Below are 25209 nucleotides of genomic sequence, written 5' to 3' on the forward strand. Positions count from 1 at the left end.
CGTAAAAGCATGTCAAGACTCTCCTATGTTACAGTGGAAAGTATCTCAAAGCAATGAGAAAGGGTGTTCAACTGTGTGCTAATCCTCAAAGGTAGGATCCTTCTGATGAAAATGGTTAATTGTTACCAATCATCAGAAATCTCATTATTTCAATATCCTACAGAGCTTTTATCACTAAGACCAAATTCATCCTTATTAAAGGTAACGATTCCCATTTTACTTCTCTAGTACTCAATTACCTGGAAAGGGATGGTCATTATCTCCTCTGTATTACTGAATGAAATAGCAATATAGAGAATGATGCCCGTAGTTATGAGCTCCTATCTTCTTATTCACAGTCTTTTGCTTTTCCCACCACCTCTACTTTCTGTTTCTACTGGCAAACAGAGCAGAGAAATTACATAATTACCTGGATAATTTAGAAAAGAAGAAGAAAAAAAGGGAATTCCTATGTATTACATGAGCTCTTTCAAAATATTCCTAAACATGAAATATTTTTCTTTTTCCTTTTTTTTTTCTTATTCTCCATGATCTCAGGCAGACACCTACATCTCTCTTTGTGGAGAATGATTAACATGGACTCAACTAGGGAGAAATCAAATTATACAGTTAATAAAAACTAAAGCTTCAATCCATGCTAAGTGACAATGTAGCATCCGGGAAAATTAATTACTACATTTCAGACTAAAAGGAGTCAGACACATTAGGTTTGAGTTTAGCCTCAGGATTCACAATAAATTTCCATTCTTTTGTGACTGAATTTTCTAAAGTGCAAAGTTACTTACAATCATATGGCAATTTCTATAACGGTAAGTGACCTTTTTAATATTCTAACTAGATTAAATTCTTAGATTGCATGGATTTTTGTGGGAATCTTTTCAGATTCATCGTGTAAATTCAAGTCATTCCCTTGATTGTAGCTATGAGCAATCACTGGTGAAAATTTATTAAAATTGCTCATTTTCACAAGAGTGTTTAAGTGATTTTGATACTCCTAAAGAGATTCTCTAAGAGCCCTGATGCTGAGAATTTATATGTAACCATTGTCAAATACAGCATAGTGTAGTATTTCAGAGCTAAATTGAGTAGTCAGTGGAGGCAGATTTATAACAGCTGAGCATAAACTAGTCATTTGTAGACTTAAATTATAGCGTATTTTTCTAAGTTATTTCATATGAACTTCAGAAGCTTACATTCCCCTGTCCATTTAAGTGGTACTGGATAAACCTAAGCAACAGAAAAGCATATAGTGTGTGATCCTTTGTCTCTCTCTATTCATATAATCACAGAATCGTTTTGAGGGAAGAGACTGTACAAGTGTGGAGTACAGCTCCTCACTCTCAAAGGGCCATCCAACCTTTGCTTGAATACCAGTAGCTATAGGACTTCATCACTCAGAACACCACCCTTTCTATTTGTGTGCACTTCTAATTGTTTGGGGCTGATCAACCTTACCTGCCCGATAAATTCATCAGCCTGAATCTTGGGCTGCCTCCCTGGAGTTAAGTAGAAACGAGGAGTCTTATCACTCTGACCTTTGATATTTCTTTAACTATATGAAGACAATTAGAAGGGCCCCTCTCAGTCTTTTCCAGAGAATTCAACCCAAATTCTCTCAAGGTTCCCACGACTTGATTTTTAGTTGTCACAACCACCCTAGACACAGTGTCAGGATGCAATTTTATCATTGTTTTCAGATACAAGGCCCCAGACAGGCTGATCATAAAACTATGAAGATCCCTTAGGTATGTGAGAACATGAGATGCCACACAGTTCCTTATGTTCACTGTAGGAGAATAGCTGGTTATTTTATGATTCCTTTATTGAAGTAGCTTAACAAAATCCACCTGTAACTTAAAAATATACCACAGTGTTTTTCTCTGTGATTTCCAGTTTCATATTGGTTGTGCTAATGTGTATAAATTAAATGGCTCCTTGGCTTATGGCTGTAAACAACCACTTTGGGAGGGGAAATTATTAAGCTATTTCTTTTCAAAACTTCTCAAGTCATTTTTTGACACGCTTCAGAGAATCATCAATAAATAGAAAATGATATTTTGAAAATGATGCCTCCTTTTTGTATGCAAAATGAAAGAAAAACTAATTGGAAGGAAGCACATCTTCTAGATAGAGCTAGGTTGTGGGGAATACAGCTACAATATCAGCACCATTTCTAGGATGAACTACTGTCTAATGAACTAAGGTGCCACTCTCAACTCTCCAACATTGCAACAAAATGATTGAAGTGTTTCTTTCTTTCCCCATATTTGTGTCTCCAACTTCTAATTCTGTCTTCCCTTACACTTCTGGTGACAATATCCTCTCTTCCTAAAGGAAACTAAGGAACTAAGTGCTCTCTTTCTATAAAAGTGATGATAAGTATTTTTCTCTGTTTCTTAATGTTTTCTTCTCGCCAGCGACCTTTCTACCAGTAGCCTCTTGGCCTCGTGTGTTACAAAAGCTGCAAAGAGCATTTTGGCAGCAATCCAAATGAAATAGGTACATATATTTAAAGGTGTTTTATTTAGACTTAGAGGTTTATTTATATTTGTCTCCACAAATTCTAAGCGGTATTGATCTATGTACTTGCCAGGATAACACTAGACAAGAAACAAATCTTACCACCTAAAAAAAATTCTCTCATGAGAGTAACTTTATAAACTAAAATATCTTTAAAAGCTTCATCATCCAAATGCATGGCAAATATAACTCTTCTATAAATGCAAGGTACAGTGAATTTTGGATTAGAGCTGACAAACCACTTAAGAGGACATGTCAAGGTCTTTTAGCGCTGAGTAGGTTTCTGAGCAGCATTTGGAAATTTTTGAAGTAAGTTGTATGAATTATGTGCCTGCATTTTTTATTCTAGTACATTCTCTTAAAGAATACCAAATATCATGTTTTGGCAATGATCGATTGGGTGACAAAAAAAAAAAAAATTCTTGAGAGGCAACTAGGTCCAATGAGAGTGCATGAAGTCAGACAAAAATAGGTTTGAAATCTAGTTTTATCCTTAATAAAAAATAAGTTAATAGAGTTATAAATGCACTCTCAGTCTCATTTTCTTTCCTTCTGTTAAATGAGGATAGTAATCCCTACCTCTGAATGTTGTCGAATGCATAAACTTTACTCCTTTCTTTTTCGTAGTGTGTATGGCCTCAAATTTAACAATAAGTTGCAAAATTTATAATAGACTAGGAGACATACTTATCTTCGAGATGAAAAGACTTATGGAGATTTTATAGAGAAAACTCCTGTTGACTAGTAAATTTCATCTCCAATTATGCCTGTTCTCAATAACTGAAAAATGACTATGAAGCCCATCATTAATAACCTTAACACTTGGCTCCTTTTCTATCTTGCTACCGTTTTTTTTTTTGTCACTTTCTCATGACCTTTCTCTTCCAAGAGAATGAATGAAGAAAGGAAAGAGCATAAGACTGTTAGCATCTCTGGTAACAACTTTAGCCAGGAGACATTTTGAACTATGGATCAAAATGAGATTGGGTTCCCAATTCAATTCATGACAAAGTAACATCCTCGGAGGCAATCACAGATGCTATCCAAGTCAGAATTTCTGACCTTGGGAAAATGTCAGTGTCAGTATTGGGGGTGGGCTGTATATGTAGGTGGGATACTGACTGGCAGTAATGGTGGGGAACTATTAAGGAGAACATTTCAGTGTTCCTTAAATGTTTCCAAGCCTTCAATATCATCAGCACCTGTGTGCCTCCATACAAATTAAAAATCCACATAAATGTGCTTTATAAACAGATGAAATGGTGGCCTTCAGGTTAGTACTAAAATGGCAGTAACATTGTCTCTTGAAATAGCTAACCTTTATTTTGCCTCCCTAAGCCCCTAGAGTGAATGCAGATCACTTTTTAAAGCTCTTAGACAGGAAAGGAACACTCACAAGATGGGAAAAGATACCTGCAGGGAGGGAACAAACGGGAAGTGACAAAACAGCAGGAAAAGCTGCCTGAAGAGGTTTCGGCACATGGAAAACTATAAAGTCAGTGAGAAGTTGATCTTTCATTATTGTAACCAGCTGAGAAAATTCTGCCTCTAGCATCTGCTAGTAAGGGTGTGAGAGAGAGAAGACTCATTTTGCCAAACTTAGATCCTACTCCTAGCTGATGGGTCCTAACTTTAGAAGGTTAAAAAAAAAATAGGACTTTTGAGCCTGGAGGTTCGATTAACTTTACCATTAGTATAGAGGCTTCCTTATTGAATTATTTTCCCTTCCTTCTTTTCCTTCCCTTCTCGTTCCCTCTTTCCTTCTCTTTCAGAACATTACAAGGATCACGTTAAAACAAAATTCTCTATAGTTCAGATGCAAAATTTTTCTTCAACTGAGAGTTAATATGCATTTTTTGAGCAGGAACAGTGACTATATTTGGGGCTTAACAAACTCCTTTACCCATAAGAAGAAAGCAATTAACCAAGATAATATTGCTATTCATATACATATATAAAGAAGTACTAGGTATAATATTGTGGTGCTCAAAAAGGAATGGAGTTAATCAGGAAAAGCTTCTTAGAAGGAGTAGCCCAGAGTATTAATTTAAATGCAGAGAGATATACAGGATGTTAATAGGAGGTATTGAGAAGGATTTTATTAAAATGAGATTTTTGCAGCAGTGCTCAGAATGCAGAAAGGGCAGACCAATTGTTAGATAACATAAAACATTTATCTGGACTAAGAAGGCAGTGAGGATAAGATTTAGAAAAGTGAAATAATGGCCTTTGTTGGAACACAGACATGAGAAACCTGCTTTAAGGCAAGAAAAAAATGAAAATATATAATAGCAATGATTAAACATTTTATATTAAATCTTTAGTGAATTTTCGTATATAGTGAGAATAAACACAATTTGTTTTTAAAACTCTAAATTTTAACAATCCAAATTCCACTGGACTTTCCTCATCTGTTTCTAGAGCTATGGCTGTAATGTTTTCCTGCTCTCAGAAATATTTGTAGAAATCTTTTCTTGAATAACTCATGACAGGAACTAGGAACTAGAGTTAACACCCGCAATGCTTTTACATTGTAGTATGATCCATATGCATCCAAATCTCACTTACCCATTGTTGAAGATTCTAAAAGAAAAGGCACAGGTGTATATCTGATGCCCCATCTACTTCCCTTAGGTTCGTCATATAGTAGGATGAATCACATCTTTGGATTTTGAAGCTGGTAGATAAGAACTTCCTTATGTTGTGGGCTGCATTCCTACATATGCAACATTCATTCAACCTGTTAAATAAAGCGTATTTGTAATTTTACTTATCTTTGCAAATCCATATTTTCTCAGCTTCTTTTTGGCATCTTGAACAATATAATTTGCTTTCACTGATTTTCGTATGTTACCAGGATAAATTTAGCATTGGGGTTTTTATCTGTAAATCTGCATAGATCTATGCATATTTTAGATCTATATTTAGGGCTAGAATATTAAGTTCACCAACAGGAAACAAGCCATGGATGGTGATAATTTTTAAGAAATTTTCAGGGATTCCTATAACCATATGTAGATATTGGCAATAAGATGTAGAGTGATGCTCTTTGGTGTTATTTTAAACTGTAACCAGTGTATATTGGCTGTAAATAAATAAGAGTTCATTGAAAACAAAGTGATTCTTGGTGTCACATATAGCCTCCCCCACTATCCCAACTACTGCATCTTCAGTTAATACAGAATATCATTCAATCACAAGGTTTCTTTTTTTTTAATATTTATTTATTATTGAGAGACAGAGACGGACAGAGCATGAGCATGGGATGGGCAGAGAGAGAGGGAGACACAGAATTTGAACCAGGGTCCAGCCTCTGAGCTGTCAGCATTGAGTCCGCTGTGGGGCTCGAACTCACAAACTGCGAGATCATGACCCGAGCTGAAGTCGGTCGCTTTACCGACTGAGCCACCCAGGCGCCCCAGTTACAAGGTTTCTTAACTACTTTTTTGAGTCCTGACAACTAAATATGCATGCTTTGATTAATATATTTTGACATCCCAGAGTATTTTTGTTGTTAAAACTTGCTTCTTTCCATTAAGTGTGCTTGCTGGCATTATTCTAATATCATTACGAGAAGTATGTTTTAAAGTAAAGGAGGAGAGGGGCGCCTGGGTGGCGCAGTCGGTTAAGCGTCCGACTTCAGCCAGGTCACGATCTCGCGGTCCGTGAGTTCGAGCCCCGCGTCAGGCTCTGGGCTGATGGCTCGGAGCCTGGAGCCTGTTTCCGATTCTGTGTCTCCCTCTCTCTCTGCCCCTCCCCCGTTCATGCTCTGCCTCTCTCTGTCCCAAAAAAAAAAATAAAAAAAAAAATAAAAAAAAATAAAAAAAAAAAATAAAGTAAAGGAGGAGAATGCTGATTTTTTCACATTCTTCCTCTGAGTGCCAAAAGCAGTGATTTTGGTCCTGCCTCCCTGGAGCCTTGTATAGCTCAGGACAATGGTATGGGTGAACAAGGTCAAGGATTTGAATTTTACAGCATGAGTCTTTACCTCCATAATGACTATTGTTCAAAACAGCGCCTCTACTGTTCTCTTCTTGTTGCCTGCACTTGTTGCCCTGCCCCAATCCTACAGGAGACTTATTTTTACGGCAGTACCTCTTGGTTCATGTTTGGCAGTGCGGATGTCCTGTTGTTGATCAAACACCTTTCAATAAGCCCAGATGTTTGTTCTGGCATTTAAGACCCTGCCCAGTCTAGTCCCAAGTCAAGATCTTCCAATGGAATGTTATACTACTCCTTCTCTCAAACTCTCCCCTCATAAAATTAAAGCTATTTAAATATCCAAGTTCTTAAATATACAAATACTCATCGCTCTGCAATTTTATTTGGGCCCTCTACTTAAAAAGGTCTTCCCCCCACCCCAAGGGTTGTGGGCCTATCTAAGAAGGGCCCCTTTTCAGGACCCAGTGAGAATTCCCATCTCTAGGACACTGTCCCACTGGAGTACACAGGCATCATCACACTCTCCAAATTTCTGTGAATAGATTGTCCACACTCTTCAGGTATTTATCAAATACTTCCTTGTACTGTTACATTTCCTCCTTCTTTTTTAAATTAATTTATTAATTAATTTTATTTAAAAAAAATTAAATCCAAGTTAGTTAACATATGATGTAATAATGGTTTCAAGAGTAGAATTCAGTGATTCATCAACTCACATATAACACCCAATGCTCATCCCAACAAGTGCCCTTCTTAAAGCCCATCACCCATTTAGCCAACCCTCCCTCCCACCACCCCTCCAGCAACTCTCAGTTTGTTCTCTGTATTTAAGAGTCTCTTATGGTTTGCCTCCTTCTGTTTTTATCTTATTTTTCCTTCCCTTCTCCTATGTTCATCTGTTTTGTTTCTTAAATTCCACATACAAGTAAAATCGTATGATATTTATCTTTCTCTGACTGACTTATTTTGCTTAGCATAATACATTCTATTTCCAAACACATTGTTGCAAATGGTGAGATTTCATTCTTTTTGATTTCTGAGCAATATTCCATTGTATATTTATACCACATCTTCTTTATCCATTTATCAGTCGATGGACATTTGGGCTCTTTCCATAATTTGGATATTGTTGATAGTGCTGCTGTAAACATTGGGGTTCATGTGCCCCTTCAAATCACCATTTTTGTTTCCTTTAGATAACAAAAATACCTACCTAGTAGTAGGTACCTAGTAGTGCAATTGCTGGGTCATAGGGTAGCTTTATTTTTAATTTTTTGAGGAACTTTCATACATTTCCTCTTTATACCTTATCCTCGAAAAGAGATAATAGGCCCCATAATGTTAGGGGTCACATCTGACATCACTTCACATTTTTATGGCCTGGTAAAATGCTTTGCATATAGTAACTGAATAATTTAATATGTGTTAGCAACTATGCTGCTAACTATAACCTAATTGCCATTTGTTACAAAGTGCAGCTTCTAGCCTTTCTAATAATGTTGCAGTCTAGACATGAGAACATATCAGTTTTCAATATTATTATTCCAAAAGAAAAACTAAGTAATAGAAAATTCCAAGAATCTAAGAAAACATTTCAGGTTTTTTTTAATTTAAAGAAATTTTTTAATGTTTATTTATTATTGAGAGACAGAGACAGAGCGTGAGCAGGGGAGGGGCAGAGAGAGAGGGAGACACAGAATCTGAAGCAGGCTCCATGCTCCGAGCAGTCAGCACAGAGCTTGATGCTGGGCTCGAACTCACAAACTGAGAGATCATGACCTGAGCCAAAGTCGGACGCTTAACTGACTGAGCCACCGAGGCGCCCCAACATTTCTGATTTTTTAAACTTAAACTCAAAATTTCTCTCCCACCCTCCACCTTCTACTGTCTACAATATATTCTCCATTGCTTACTCTTGGAACACATACATGCATGTATGCTCTTCTTCAAATGCCATAAAACTGGGAAAGTAAATTTTAGCTTTTTATTGAAATTCTGAGATGTTACTAGTATCTGTTTCTCATTTGCTTTTCAACTTTTTTTTTCCATCAAATGCTTATTCTTTGTTGAGCAATTAAGCTCCTTGTGTTGACCTGAATGCATATAGTCTTTGTCAGAAACAACTTGTTAGTGCTAATAACAGCTTTCATGTAACACATCAGACCCTGTTATTTTGAAAATTGACATGACCAATAATGAGGTCCTTTAATCTGAACTTTTTAGAGACTTACTAAGAAGATGAATAAATATATTGATACAAAGGGTGTTTTTTGTTGTTGTTGTTGTTATTATACTGATCTGAACATATTATGGAAGTTTTCTTTAGATTCCCAATTTTTAAATCTTACAGTTATGAGACTATTTTATATGTTTTTCAAGATGTACCCATCCAGAATGCACAAGTCAGTTTCCGGATTTCTGTCTTATTTTGTGCTATCAAGACTTGTTCTTTGTCTCAGACGTTCTTTTAATTTTGAGCTTAAACTTATAAAATATATAGGAATTAAATAACCTATTGATTATACATGGAACAGTTCACACAGAAATTTCTGTTGCATTTAAAAGGGAACTTCAGGGAGAACGTTCTTGTCTGTTTTACCACAAGGAATTTACATTTTGTGGTTAAAATAATGCATGTGCAAAAACAAAGTTTTCTGTTTAAATGTCTCAGGAGGATAACTGAGAATATAAGATAATTCTAGGATTCTTCCAGTTAATGATTGCTGGTTAAAGCTATTCACGTACTTATATTTCATCCCCAAACTCCTCCAAAGTGATACGAAAGAATAAAAAAATTGTAAACTAACAGTAAAAGAGAATAGGAGTGGGGGAAGGGTAAGAAGTGTCATCAGTTTCTGGAAGATAGAAAGTAGATGGGGATTTGCTAAGTGACTTAACAGAGTGGAAAAACCTAAAACTTATTATGAACATGCAGAGAGGGGTTCCAATTTATAGATTCGACCTATAAAAATCTTCAAAAGTCAGGATTTAGAAGTAGATGGATTGTGTGAGGTACAGGACTGAAAATGGGAATAGATTGAATAATCTGTTCAAGAAGCAATTAGACTGCCCCAGGCTTTTCCTTTAATTGATATAACCAGACTTCTCCTCTGGACAGGTGAGACTTTTGAGATATAGGCAAGCATGAGCTAAATTTCTGAACACATGGGGATTGCTAAAGACTGCATACCGGAGTAAAAAAAAAAAAAAAAAAAAAAAAAAAAGTGCATACAGTGTAGCAAAACCAGCAACCCCTTTCCAGTTTCTCCCAGGCATGCTAAGGTCTGGTGCGTCTCTACTCCATAAGCAGACTGGAAGACCCAGAACAAAGCCCTACAGATCCACACAGATCTAGCATTTGGAAGGCACTGCCCAGTCATCATATGTGACAGGTACTTGCTGACTATCCTACAAATGCATAACAACTGCTTGAACAAGCTTTAGTTTCTCCTCTTTGATCTGGAAGAACAACCAGAGATCACCAGACTTCTAAGGAAAGGCTCTATACATTCCTACACTCCAATCAGGACCCTGTTGACACAAAATAATATGAGATATATTTCTTTAACTCCTCCCATGACCCAATTCTGGGTTATTCTGTTTCTTTACTTGAATTCATTTTTCTCTGTATGTTAATTTCTATGCTGATATTTTGATATATTTATGTATTCCTTGTCCATTTTCCTTACCACATGATGAATACTCATAAAGGCAGGAATGTTGCATATGGCACATGGTAGATGTTTAACTAATTATTAACTAATTATTATTATTTATTGATTTATTTATATACTTATTTATTTAGTAAAAATAACTCAGATAAAGCAAGAACAGTGTGGGAAACACAATTTTTAAAAAATAATACATCAGAAAACTAAGAAAAGTTATAGCCCAGAAAGAATTGAAAAGTACTAGCTATACAAAAGCAACAATTAGAGAAGAATAAATGGCTCTTGGAAATTCAAAATATTCAAAATAAAATACGCAATTCAATATAACACTTGAGAAGTTGGTAAAGAAAATCTCCAAAAGAGTAAAGAGAAATGTTAATATATGAATACTAGGAAAGAAAAGATAAGAATATAAAGAGGTCAATCCTAGAAGTTGAATGTCTGACTAACAGAAATTTCTATAGTAACAGAAAAAGTAGAGGGGAGGGAACAATTGAAGATAAAATGTGAAAATGTTTCCTAGAATGGAAGGAACAGTTTCCTGAATTGAAAGTCCCTCCAGAAGCTCAAAAAACTTAGTGAATTAAAAAATAAATAAATAAAAATAAAAAATAATAAAAAAATTTAAAAAACCCATCAAGGTACTTCAGAACCTGAAATTAAAAGATTTTCTTTCTTTTTTTAAATGTTTATTTATTCTGAGAGCAAGAGAGAGAGAGAGACAAAGCATGAGCATGAGCATTAACGTGAACAGGGGAAGGGCAGAGAGAGAGGGAGACACAGAATCCGAAGCCCGTTCCAGGCTCTGAGCTGTCAGCACAGAGCCCGATGCAGGGCTTGAACCCATGAACCATGAGATCATGACCTGAGCTGAAGTTGGACGCTTAACTGACTGAGCCACCCAGGTGCCCCTAAAAGAAGATTATTTCTACCTGGATAAACTTCAGAAATATCATGTGGAACCAAAACAAGTTAGAGGTTTTACACATTTTATTGTTTTCGTTTTCCATTTATTACGTGGGTATATATTTGATACACAATGTGACACTAGTTTCGGGTGTACCATATAGTGATCCTACATCTCTATACATTATGCTCGCTCAGCCCAAGTGTAGCTACCATCTGTCACCATACAACCCTATTGCAATACCATTCACTATATTCCCTGCACTGTACCTTTTATTCCGATGACTTATTCACTCCATAACTGGAAGCCTGCATCTCCCACTCCCCTTCACCCATTTTGTGATCCCCACCACTGTCCTCCCTGCTGGCAACCACCAGCTCTCTGTATTTACAAGTCTGACTCTGCTTTTCATTTGTCTGTTCATTCATTTGTTTTATTTTGTTTTGTTTTGTTTTGTTTTTAGATTCTGCATGAATGAATATACACATTTTAAAACCTGAAAACAGTATTTTATGTTATTAATGAGTAGATAAACATTTAGTAAAACTACAAAAACTTTTCATGAGAATACTAATCCAAAACCATGACAGTAATTATCTATGGAGAAGGAGAGAAGGAAATAACGTTTAGGAGGAGTACAGAGAAGGCATCATTTATATGTATAAATTTTTATTAAAAGAATGACAGCAGCAGTGCAGCAGAAGATTTAAGGAGGCTGAGTGATGAGTATAATGATATTGCTGTAGTACCCTCTACACTTTTCAGTGTTTATGAAATATTTCACTACTTAAAACGAAAAGATGTAAGAAATCAGAAAAAAAAGAAAACAGGTTACATAAAAAATTGCAGGAAACAAAATGGTATCTGATTCCTTAACTGTTATAATGGAAACCAGAAGATAATGGAGAAATATTCACCCACTCTGAGGGAAAATCATCTTCAACCAAGAAGCATACATCCAGCCAAAATATCAATCAACTAATATAAAAGGTGGATGAAAACACGTAAGACTTAACATCATTCACCTATTCTTAAGAAACTAATGGAATTTGTAACCTAAGAAACAAGAGAGAAAACCTAGTAAAAGACATGAGAGCTGTTAAGAAAAATTGCACCAGACAATTGTTAAAATGGGAAGACAGATTTTCTTAACTGCTATAGTAGGGAAGAGAGATGTAAGTAGAGAACTGAACTCAGCTCCAAGTTAAACAGGCACGAAAGGTTTTATTCATGACTATTGCAATAGAGGAGAGAAATTGAATTCAATTACACTGAAATAAAAGTTGGGAGGATTTTTAAATGCTGGGGTGAAAAGTACCTAAGGACATTATGGGGAAAGTTAGTCAATGTGATTAGGCCATCTGTGTTTGTTAATTGTTGCTTCTCAGAGTTAGTTTTCTACCTACCCACGGGCACTGAGAGATAGGGATGCTCTCTTTCTTGACCATTACATTTCAAAGAAATGGCTCAGAGGGCCTTAAGAAAGACATTCCTGAGTTTTAGAAAATTTGCATCTTGAAGGAGCAAAGAATTTATAATTGCAAGTTTTCTAGAGAAAGTAAAGTCAAGGCCTGTACTCAGGAAGAAACCTGCTTAGTCAAACTGAGGGGAATGTGAAGGTCATCTTAGTCAAATACAGAAAACTGGGGATCCAACAGAAGAGAGAACTAATGATATTAAGTGAAGTCCATGTCCAATTTTATGTATCAATTGCATAGAGCCTGATGAAAACAGAAGCCTGTGAGATTCCAGCACAGAGGTCCCCAGGAAAAGATACACAAGTTAGAAAAGAATTGATCCATTCTAAGGTGTTAGAACAAGTAGAATTTAATATTGAATGAGTTTTTATAGCTCTACTGATCTTTTTAAAAAGAATTAGTGATAGAAATACTACAGAAAGAGAGTAAAAAAAAATAATAAAACATGCCACAAAATGTAGAGGAATCAATAACACAAAGATAACTGGAAAATCCCCAAATACTTGGCAATTAAAGATACATTTCTTTTTTTTTTTTAAGTTTATGTATTTATTGTGAGAGAGAGTGCACACCAGAGTGGGGAAGAAGCAGAGAAAGGGAGAGAGAGAGAGAATCCCAAGCAGGTTCTGCACTGTCAGCACAGAACCTGACTTGGAGCTTGAATTCATGAACTATGAGATCATGACCTGAACAGAAATCAAGAGTCAGATGCTTAACTGCATGAACTACCCAGGCACCCCAAGGTACATTTCTAAATAGCACACAGGTCAAAACCGAAATCTTACACCTGGGGGTGTAACACAAATGTGTTTACATTTGAAATAACCTACTTGGGACATCTAGGTGGCTCAGTCTGTTAACTGTCCGACTCTTGATTTCAGCTCAGGGCCTGATCTCAAGCTTCATTAGATTAAGCCCTGCATTGGGCTCTGTGCTAACAGAGCAGAGCCTGCTTGGGATTCTCTCTCTTTCTCCCTCTCTGCCCCTCCCCTGCTCATGCACCTGCTCGCTCTCTGTGTGTCTCTCTCTGTCTCTCTGTCTCTCTCTCTGTCTCTCTCTCTCTCAAAATAAGTAAACATTTAAAAAATCAAAACCGTAGAACAGTGGAAAAAATCAATTAAATCAAAAGCTAGTTCTTTGAAAAGGTCAACAAAATTGAAAAGCCTTCAACCAGGCTAAGAAAAAATGAGAGAAAACACAAATTACTAATAACAGAAATGAAAGAAGGGGCATCGCTACAGATCTCATGAACATTGAAAGGATAATGAAGGAATATTGTTAACAACTCTATGCCCACAAATTTAATAACCTAGGTAACCTGGACAAATCCCTTTAAAGATATAATCTGCCAAAACCCATGCTAGAAAAAATAGATAATTTTAATAGGTCTATATCTATTAAAGAAATTCAATAAATAATAACTTTCCAAAACAGTAAACTTCAGGTCCAGATGGTTTCACTGGTAAATCTACCAAACATTTAAGAAATCATACCAATTCTCTATAATCTGTCCCAGAAGATAGAAACAGATGGAAAACTTTCTAACTCACATTATGAAACAAGCATTAACCTAATACCAAAGCCAGACACAGACATTATAGGAAATGAAAACTACAGATAAATACTTCTAATGAACGTACATGCAATTATCCTCAACAAAATATTATCAAAATGAATCCAATGTACAAAAAGAATTACATACCACAACCAAGAGGGATTTATGTCAGATATACACGACTTGTTCAACATTCAAAAATCAGTTAATCAAAAATGTAGACACTTTTTGTTTAGCCATTTTCAGGTTGCAAAGGATACTTTGAAGACTTTGTGAAGAGGCTTGAAAGAAAGAGAAATTGCTTGCTCCCTCACCCCCTTTCCTGCCCATAGAGATCATGTGACTCATAGCACACTTCACTCCAGAGGAATCATCCACCCAATCTCCAACCCCCCCTGGCCATTTCAGCTGAACACATTCATACCTTCAGTGTGAGTGAGTGTTAAAGGTCACAAAACCTGATTTAAGATATTTTCTATGCAGGATCTGCCTAGTTAATTCAGCACCTCATTTTAGAGTGAGAATAGTTGGCATCTATTAACTGGTAGCACTATCACTGAGATTGAAATAATTCCATTTAGAATTCATCTTCCTTGACTTGCTGAGTACCAGAACATGTTCACTGTATTCCTTTTAGCCATTCTCTTTCTGGAAGACAACCTTTATCCATGTGCCATTAATAACTCCATGTTTGTGTATGTGATTATAAGCTAAGTGCAGAAACTCTACCTTCTATTCCATTTATACCTACACATCACCTAACGTGCTTAACTTCATCTAAAGAGTTGTTGACTTATTATCTCCACCCTGCAAGAACTTGCTAATGGTATTTCCTAAGAAATGTTATGACCAAATAATATGTTTTATTAAGTAAAGTCTTATAAATTTTAGCTTTAGCCACATTACATTAAATTTTGCCAAACTGAAGTAAAAATTTAATATTTAAAATGTGTAAAAGGTAAAAGTTCTCAGGTTGAGAATATAGCTTATTTAAAATAAGATGAACTTCACTTGATAAAATAGTTTAAATCACTCCTTTTGTAATAAATTATAAGTCCTCAAAAGTAAGAACTCTTCAGTGCTACAATTAATGTCAGTCACTGATAATTTTACTAATAAATATTTTTATTTATATTATTGTAGTCAGGCCAATAAATGAAATCTATTAGACACAGAACTTTCAAGTGGAACTAATAGTTTTATTTAAGATGCTTCCTTTCTGCCCATAAAATACAGTGAGGGGAGGGAGAAAAAAAACCCCACATTTCCAAATGGAAGACTCCAAGTCAGTCCAAAATAAGCTGACTAACATTTATAAAGTAATTCTCATCCTTATAAATTGCCTTCTTGCAGGAAACAGACCTTATCCTGACTTTTAATATTTCAATGCACCGATCTTGGTGGATGGAGAATGGACCAGGATGTACGGTGACATCAGTGACACCCGCACCAGACTGGGCCCCAGAAGACCATCGCTACATCACGGTCTCAGGGTGTTTTCTGGAGTACCAGTACATAGAAGTGGCTCATAGTTCCCTCCAGATTGTCCTCGCAGTAAGTTTTGACAGCCAACCTCTCCTTCTAGTGCTTTTGGAATCGTTTTATTTCCGTGCAAATCAGTGCACACAAATGGAATCTGTGGATAAAGTGTGGCTATTTGCTTTTCTCTAGTTAATGCCCCCTTCAATAGGGGTTTGTCAAGTTAAACCAGGGCATAGTAAAAAGTAATCAATCAGTAAATCAATAAGTAGGCTTTGGCATCATCAGCATTTTACATAAGAAATCCAGCCATCCAAGGTTTGATCATTTGGCTTTTGGTAAACAAGAGTTTCCCAAAGATTCTTGCAGAAAGATCAGAGAGCCTTCACAACTAACGTGCTAAAATTCCTAGATTTATAAGATTTCAGTGGATACTTTTCTGCCAGTGCTTATTTCTGTCTGTGCTGCTAGCCCCTGGAATTCTTCATTTGCCCATATTCTTCTTCCTACATTTTCTGAAGGTACGATGCATCACCTGTAATCATTTCCCCTCTTTTTCAAACAGTTCAGCTTTTCATAAATTCTATGTCTAGGACTATCATGCCTCCATATTTCATATTATTAAACTAATAAAGAACTCTCCCTCCACTAGGAGTCAGTAGGAGTTATAAATGATTCCTATGTATTTGTATACAGTATTTGTAGAGCATATCTGTATAATATATCCCTGTTATATAAAACATATTATTTTATATTGTATCACTATGACAAAGATAAACACATCCTTTTCTCAAAAAGGACTTTTGCTAAGGCTAAATGCATAATTTTGTAAGATTTATAAAGACAACTTTATTATACATGTCTCCATTTATTTATTACAGATCCTATAGGTATAGTTCTACTTATATTTTCCTTAGACTCCATGTAGATCTGCAACTGCTATGCATAGCCTTGAAATTGTTAATGACAAATAATGCAAATAGAATCTGCTCTTTGCATTTCTTCAGTTAATTACTTTGGGAATGATACTAAGTCACAATTCTTAAATAACAAGACATAACAGGTTGTGGATAGAATGGCATAAATTAGTTCACATAAAATTCTTCTAGAACAACAAAAAGAAAGACCATGTGAATGTGTATGCATCTGATTATGCAACTAATATATAGTTATTATATTTTTTAAAAGGAAGAAAATATATACATGTGTATACATTCATACACATACATGCACATAAATTACAATGGGCTAAGTGCTAGTATGTGCAACCTGAGACACATATGTGCAACCTGAGACATTTCTTAACTAACACATCCTTCCACAACAGTCTTAAACACTAGACTCGTCATTTTAATTATCTTGAAAAAAATAAGGTAGATTTGATGGGACAGAAAAAATTATTTAATTAGTTAAAATCCTATTTAGATGAAGTGTTCATTCTCAAAAGAGAAAAATAAAATCTTTCTGGTATTTGGGGACAGATTATGTGGTAGAGAGGGCTTTTAGATAAAAATTCCCCCACTGGAACTCACTTTTTTACTGTACCCACACATTTTGGAAAATTTCCACTTATGTGTCAAGTATATTATAAGGATATAGTTTATGTGCACAGATAGTTATATGTGACCATTTTAGAGAGCAAGCCATCACAGGATGCAGCCTCGTTACCCTCATAGGACCCTCATAGGGGGTCCGTACCCTTTCCACCTGTTTCTTTGGCAGTGCTGACTGTGGATCACCTGAGAGTAAGTTAGGGACAGTGTACCCAAGCCAGTTACTTGGAGAATTTTCAAAGACACTTTTTGCCTTTGGGCTTGCCGTACAACACCTGCTGTAGAGAAAACCTAGCATTTCTTAACTAGAGTTTTCGAAGGGAAACCAAAATGGGACTTATCCTGAACAATTTGCTCCACCTACTAATTGGAAGCCTTCCAACTAGATTTTCCTGTAGTCATTCTGATCACTTCTGCTGTCATGGTTAAGAGATGGAATAGTGTTGGGGCACCTGGGTGGCTCAGTCGGTTAAGGTGTCTGACTCTTGATTTCAGCTCAGGTCATGATCTTGCAGTTCATGAATTTCAGCTCTGCATTGGGTTCTGCACTGACAGTGTGGAGCCTGCTTGGGATGCTCTCTCTCCCCCTCTCTCTGTCTCTCCCCTGCTCTCTCTCTCTCTCTCTCTCTCAAAAAATAAATAAATAAACTTAAAAAATTTTTAAGGGCAAGGTTCCTCAGGATACAAACCAGGTGCAAATAGGTATATTTTGGGGATTGTAGTAGACAGAGAATACACTTTGTGCAGTATATAACATAATATTGTCTTCTTAGCTCCATCCTGCTTTTTGTAAAGTCAGCTAAATCCCCACTTCTCCTTGTTTCCACCAGTCTTTGAAGCTGCCCTCTCTTCCCGGGTATCTGGCTTGAATCTGCCTTCACGAACTGCTGCTCTCCCAGCGACTGCTCTTGCCTCACTCCAAATCTCTCTAGCTCATTTCCTCCAACTTTACTCAGCCTTTCTTTCACAGATTCCTGACCCCTGGCAATCCTGTCACCCTGTTGTTCGGTTTTCTGCCAATCAACTCTTAGCTGATTTGGAAATTAGCATTCACAAAGCCCACATTTGCATCGCACATACATAAGATATCTTCCATCTACAGCCAAAAGAAGACAAGTATAATATCCACATAATTGGGAAGAGGGGCTATTAGTCACGCAGCCTCCAGCCGAGCAGAGAGGACTGCCAGAACACCATAATGATGAGCCAGGTGTGAGACTTGAGCCCTCTCCTCCTTCGGCAGGGCTTTCTTCTAGTTAGTATCAGATATTGTATTCAAAAGGAATACAGGTGTGCACAGTTTTAATAAAACCAAAAAAAAAAAATCCACACTTACAAAATAGATCAAATAAATATGTATGGGGAGAACCAGGGAGGAGATCAGCTACAGAGATGGTGTTGTTCGCATTACAAAAGAATTAAGGGGATTTCTTCAAACAATGTGTGATTGCAGCTGCATGGTTTACAAAATGTGTTCACAGGAATTAAATCTTTTGATTTGTGTAACAGTCCTGTGAGGGCTGCAAAACAGGTTGAAAGCCTTTCCTGAGATTTCTTAGCCAGTAGGGAGGATGGACATACTGACCCAAGTTTTTTTCTGGTACCAAAGACAGGAAATGGACTACAGTCTGAATGCCAGCAACAGCTGATTGGAAATGAGTTCCTGAAACCCCCAAATTCCGAGCTTATCAGTGGCAAAGAATGTCATGATTGATTAGCCATGGTGCTGAGGGTGAGGGGAATGGAGGTGTGTGTGCCTCATACTTGTTATGCACACACTATACCTCACTTCCCCTAACCAACACAATGAAAACAGAGGATGTTTTACAAGAAAGTGGAAGTAAATGAAGCTTTAAGGGAAAAATATTTATCAGTTACTGAACTAAGTTTATATTTTAAAATGTATGTTACAATTTCAAATAATACATTGGACAAAAAACAAAACAGAAACCAATACTTCATCCCTCTTTTCTCTGGTTACCTCCAGAGGATCAATATCTCTAAATTTGAGATACGCCGCTCCAACCAAAATTTCTGGGTATTACTTCCAACACACTTCCAAGTCTGCAGCAGATTGATAATTAATATATTTAGGATACCAGCAGAAGATGTTCGTAAAAATTTAATTAAGCTTACCATTTTCCCAAACAATTAAAATTGGCATAGAAACCATGTACAAATTAGCAGAGACTTATAAAAGACTTTAGAAAAGGTTCTAATACTTGGTGCACTGTTCATAGATAAAATAGGATCACTGTCAAGTTCATCCTTCAGTCATATCTATTCTATTTGGAAAACTTTGTATTTTTTAAAGTACATGAAATGATAGAAACCATTGTTTTAAAAATTGTGGTAAAAAATTTTTTGAAGATAAAATTAGTCTTCAAATGGATGGAGCCACAGATGCTTCCAGTTATTCCCAGTTAATAATGATATATATTTGACATATGGCTTGGTAAGACTTGCCTAAGTATACCATTGGTGAGAAATTTTCAAAACCTTGAAAGCCTTTATCCGAGTTAATGTGGGATTGTGCTGGGAATGGCTCAGGAGTATTTTTTTGAATGTTGCTGAGTGTGTGGTGCATGGATGAAAATGAGTTGCCTTATTGATCACGCCTCACTTTCATTCCTTCTTTAATCTGGAAACACATGTTCATAAAGTTTGGTTGTCAGAGATTTGGGTCCTGATTTGAATGTAGCTTGCGACATTGCCATTAAACTGGTAAATAGTGAATCTGAGTTGCGAACTTGAATCATTTTGAAGGGATGTGTGTTTTTAAGTGACAGAAGGTGAATTTCACATCACAGCAGTATTCAAATTTCATTGGATGTATCTCAAAGACTAATATGTCTCTTTAAAATATGTTAATATTTATAATATGCTGAAATAAATCGTCCATTGACGCTATTTAAATTAATGGTGAGGGGGCACCTGACTAGTTGGTAGAGCATGACTCTTGATCTTGGGGCCATGACTTTGAGGCCCACTTGGGTGTAAAAGTTACTTAAAAATGCATTTTAAAAATAAAAAATAATGATAAAAATATCAAACATCAATTTCAAATGTATACAGCTTTTAAGTGATTTTTAAGAAAAATTTTTCAGGACATATGGAAGTAGAAATGCTTAAAGACCATTACACTAACACAGTGGTTCTTGAGGCACTTGGGTGGCTCAGTCTGTTGAGTATCTGACACCTTGATTTTGGCTCAGGTCATGATCCCAGGTCATGGGATGAAGCCTCATGTTGGCCTCTGTGCTGAGTGTGGAGCCTGCTTAAGATTTTCTCTCTGTCTCTCTCTGTCTTTCTCTCTCTCTCTCTCTCTCTCCCTCTCCCTCCCTCTCTCCCTTGCTCATGCCCTGTCCCTCTCAGTATGGGTCTTAATGCTGGCTGAGAATAGAAATGATTTACTCACTTGTTTAAAAGAGTACTATAAACATGACCTACTTCTAGAAATGCTATGCCCTTAAGGCCTGAGGTATGGCCTAGACGTTGTAATTTTGAAAATCTTCACCAGACATATCAATGCTTTCCCTTTCTTTTTGCTACTGATCCCGCTATAGTCCTAAAGTGCTCAGAAACACATGGTACTTGGTCAAAAAAAAAAACAAAAAACAAAAAACATTCTGTAATACCAAATAGGTGCCACAGCTCCAACTACTCCATCAGCTCCTTCTTGGAAGTTGAGAGTCATTTCCCTTTGAATATCGCAGGGTCTACCCTATTATCAAGTACTGAATCTGCAGACCTACACTCTGTCTGCCATATCTCAACGCTAAAGAGTGACAGTGAAGAGCTTGAACTGAAAACTGAGTTTTCTGATTCCTAGTCCAGTGTCCATGACTCTACAATAGTTTTCATCTTAGGACAGAAATGCTTGCTGCCTGTGATAGAAATGAACGGAATGACAAGCCCTTGGTTTCTTTCCTAGCTCCTATGCTGGGTCAACAGCTTTGCTGCTTGGCTTGGAATGTTATATATGCTGCTCCAGGTCTAGTTCTCTGGATACTCATACATAGACTTACTTGTCAGAGAGTAGTAACCCAATAAATGAAATAAATGTGATTTGTCTTTCTGTAACATCAGAATAGTTTATAAAATATTCACAAAATTATAGGAAGAAGAACCAAATTATAATTGTGAACAAGGGATTTTTCCAATGTCAGCATTTCTGAAATAGGAGAATGAAGTCAGTGAATAGATTGGGAATGGACATTTCTTGGCAAATTTGAGTGCTGCACAGCATATAAACAACATTCCACAAATTAATTTTAGCACCTGAACTGGGCTTATTCCTGAATATTAAGAAACATCGAGACCTGTTGATGCTTCTGAAATGGGCACGTGTGTAACTTTCTAACCTACTCTCAGTTCCTCTAGACAATAATAAAGTTACCTCAACACTGTCGCTCAGAACATGGCACTCTGATGTCTTATCCACAATCATCAACCAAGTTTTTGTTAAAATTAACCCTGAGAAATCAGTTATCATGTTCTCATTTTATCTTGCTTTATTTCTGAAAGGTGCCCTTGTAAATTAGGGAGTAGTTTTGTGAGTCCATGAACAAGCAGAGTGCAAGAACTTGAATAGACTCTAAAGTCAAATTAAGTCTAAGACGTTTTTGCTTTTAATATTCTCTGGTATTCCCTACATGCAAAGTCAGAAACATAAGGTAAAATATTCACAGTTTGGGAGTAACAATCCTTAAATCTTACACCCAGCTGTATAATAAACTATTTTGTAATTATGAACTGAATGAGATAATTCTTAAGAAATTGCCTGAAAACAATAAAAGTGGTATTATTTATTTTTTCTTTAGCTCAGTATCTTCCACTGCTTATTGAAAAAACTATCATTTTTAAAGACTAACTCATAGCGATGTGCAAAAATGAACTAAGTCTTACTTAGTTTACTTACTCCCCAGATAGGACTGTGATTCTTAAAGCCAGTGTGATACTATTTACTGTACTGACACACTAGTCTACACAGGGTAAGTTTTATCCCATATCAACCATTATCATCAGTGTGCAATATCTGCTTCTCTATATAATGTTGAAAGCAGTTATTTACCCCCAAAGCATAACATCACTTGATCAAGAGAATGCTTGGACACATCATGAAGTAAAAATACCAGCATATTAAAGATGGTAGTGAGGACTATAAGCTGCAATAAATCACCATTAATTAGGTTTTCTGTAATGATATGAGATTTAAGTTAAATTGTCTGAAATTGTGCAAAGCACCATGTACAATCCAATTTCTTATATTTAATTTTGTAATTATAAAATTATTTCAGGGTCACCTGGGGGGCTCAGTCAGTTAAGGGTGTGACTCTTGATTTTGGCTCAGGTCATGATCTCATGGCTCATGGGATTGAGCCCCGTGTTGGGCTCTGCACTGGCAGCGAAGGGCCTGCTTGGAATTCTCTCTCCTTCTTTCTCTGCCCCTCCCCAGCTTGTATTCTCTCTCTCTTCTGACTTTCTCTCTCAAAATAAATAAATAAACTTTAAAAATAAAATAAAATCATTTCAGAATAAATAATAAGGTATACTGAATCATAAGTTATTTCAAAAGGAAAAAAAGTCTATATAAATATACTAAAATAGAGTAATTTTTGAAAAACATGATAAGCTATTGGCCTTGAACAAAAGGCTACCATCTTTCTTTGTAATATATAATATCATTGTCTTTTAGGACATCTTTCCAGTCATAATCAACTATTCTGATAAAAAATTTTTGAGAAGTAATTCTTTGATGGCAATTTCCTCTTCACTGGAAGTTCTAAACACAGTGGTATAATAATAATAGTAGGATGTGTAAGTGTTTTCAAATAACAGCAAGGCATTCTCAAAGGAAGGTTGCAAAGATTTATAACGATCGCTATAATATGACGGATAATTTATTGTTTAGCATGTTATACTCGAGTGAAAAGAATAAAAATATGGGCAAACACACTTAAGCTAAATAATGTTTACATAATAGAAGAAGAACAACCTGTGATGTTCCTTCTCTACCTTTTGTGTTTACCAATCCTATAAATAGGATTTTAAACCCTACTATTGTCAACTCACACATTCTTCTTAACAACTAGGTATATGATTCCTAGTCTTCATTATCCTTCTGCTTATTCCTGCCCTTGTGGCATCATGGCTGCATTTATTTTGACTCTGCCATTTGTTCCTCTCTGACCTTTGTTTTGACTCTCAACCCATAGTTAAATTTCTTGAGAACCAAGACCACAACTTTTTGCACACATATGTTTATCACTTGTAATTTTCCCCTAACTCTATTCACAGTATTTTATGTTATTGTACCTGAAAAAGCAGCTATTTGTCACGTGATGATCTTGGTCAATGCTAATGGCAAATATGGCTGCAAAGTCAAGGACTGAATTAAAGAGTGTCATGGCTCCAAAGATATTTTGGCTTTCTTTATCTCTTCTTTTATTCTGAAATGTCTACCTTGCTCTACTCTCCTTATTGATTCTTAGTCTCTCCACCTCTTAAGTTTAATCAGCTTCGTATCAGCAATTTTATAAATACAAATTGTTTCTTTTACCCCTAACTTTCCAGTGTCCCCCCGTCATTTATCTTCACTTTTCCTACCCATTTTCCATAACTCTATTGATTTCTTCATCGCAGAATTATGGGTAGATTCTCTTTTTCCTAAGTTCTAAATTTTACAAATGACACTTGCTGGAATTTTATACCATTCTGTTAGTCACATATCATATTTAGGTTGATTTAGTCCTAATCTACTATATCTGTTACAGGAAAATCAATTTTAAGTGAAATTACACTGTGAGGTATAAAAAATTTCCATGTCAGTGACTCAGTGGCTGTTCATGTATTCATTTTCAGCAATGTGCTCAGTTCATAAGTTTAGGAAAGTCTGTGTTGCTTACAAATTAAAACCTTAGAGACAAGTTGTCAAAGGAAGCAGAACACTAAGAAGATAGTAAGGGCACCTCGGTGGCTCAGTCAGTTGACCATTCTCACGTTGGTGGGTTTGAGCCCCTCATGGGGTCTCTGATGACAGCTCTGAGCCTGGTGACTGCTTTGGATTCTGTGACTCCTCTCTCTGCCCCTTCCCTGCTCCTGCTCTGTCTCTCTCTGTCTCTCAAAAAATAAAATGAAACATTAAAAAAAAATTTTAAAGAGATAGTAAAAGAGTGGCCAAAACTAAATGAGAAAATATGTTTAGACACACCTTTATTGTCCTTTAATTGTGAGTCTGAGGTATGAATTAGAATGACATAGCCACATGATGCCCACATTTTGGGGGTTCAAACTTATGGTTTTAAAGCTTCAGAGCTGCTGTGGTACTTAATCTGGGTCTGAGTTGGAAGAATTTAAGGATGAAGTTAATGAAAATATAGTTTTGTGCATCATTTTAACTATCATGTATAAAACATTTTCACGTGCAAGTTAATCGTGCTGTGTCAACAACTCTGAGTGCCCTACCAGTGTGGCTGGAAAAATTATTGGAACATTTCACCATACATTAAAAAATTATTGAAAGCTCTATTTAAAATATCTGCATGAACATTTACCTGAGATTAATCTTCACTTTTATTTTCCTTTTGTGATTCATTACAGATTCTTTTTCCCTTTAGACCCCAGATGCTTACAGATGTTAATCTCCAGAGAAGGGCGATGATTCTCCCAACAAAGGCGGTTTGTTGCTTGGCTTTGCTTCACTGAAACCCAGTCAGAGGCTCTGATGACAGATAGTCTGCTTGTCAGCCTTGCTTCATGAATCCAAAGAAAATGGAACTTATCAGAAGCTGAGCCTCAAGCACAACCTGTGCCTCTTATTTGGGCCTTTTCATGCTAGGTTTGGCGGAGGTCTCTGTCTTTCATCATTTGGTTCACTGACAGAAAGAGAAGGGAGCTGTCGCACTTTTAGGTACCACTCTGCAGACTGCTATATTGCAAAATAAACAAACAATATATTTTTAGGGCACCACCTGCAGCAAGCAGCTGTACCAAACAGAGCAGAACCACGAAGGATGTGATTTGTTCCATTTAACATGAAGCCTTGAGGTTTAGAGGAGAGGGGAGGAGAAGGTTCTATGTATACAACCCACACATCCGCAAT

The 25209-nt window shown here is 36.4% G+C and overlaps 1 protein-coding gene across 6 annotated transcripts in view; it reads left to right on the forward strand.

The window, feature by feature from the left end:
- NKAIN2 (sodium/potassium transporting ATPase interacting 2) overlaps positions 1 to 25209 on the forward strand; it is a 1000454-nt gene that overhangs the window by 809614 nt on the left and 165631 nt on the right. For all 6 annotated transcript variants that reach the window (XR_009263279.1, XR_009263281.1, XR_009263280.1 and 3 more), the window contains one exon: positions 15427 to 15627. Coding sequence is in view for 2 of the 6 variants with exons in the window: in XM_058735148.1 (XP_058591131.1) it covers positions 15427 to 15627 (201 nt within the window). In the remaining 4 variants the exon portion in view is untranslated. The remainder of the gene's footprint in view (positions 1 to 15426; positions 15628 to 25209) is intronic.

Source organism: Neofelis nebulosa, chromosome 6, assembly GCF_028018385.1.
Source record: "Neofelis nebulosa isolate mNeoNeb1 chromosome 6, mNeoNeb1.pri, whole genome shotgun sequence".
Taxonomy (NCBI): domain Eukaryota; kingdom Metazoa; phylum Chordata; class Mammalia; order Carnivora; family Felidae; genus Neofelis; species Neofelis nebulosa.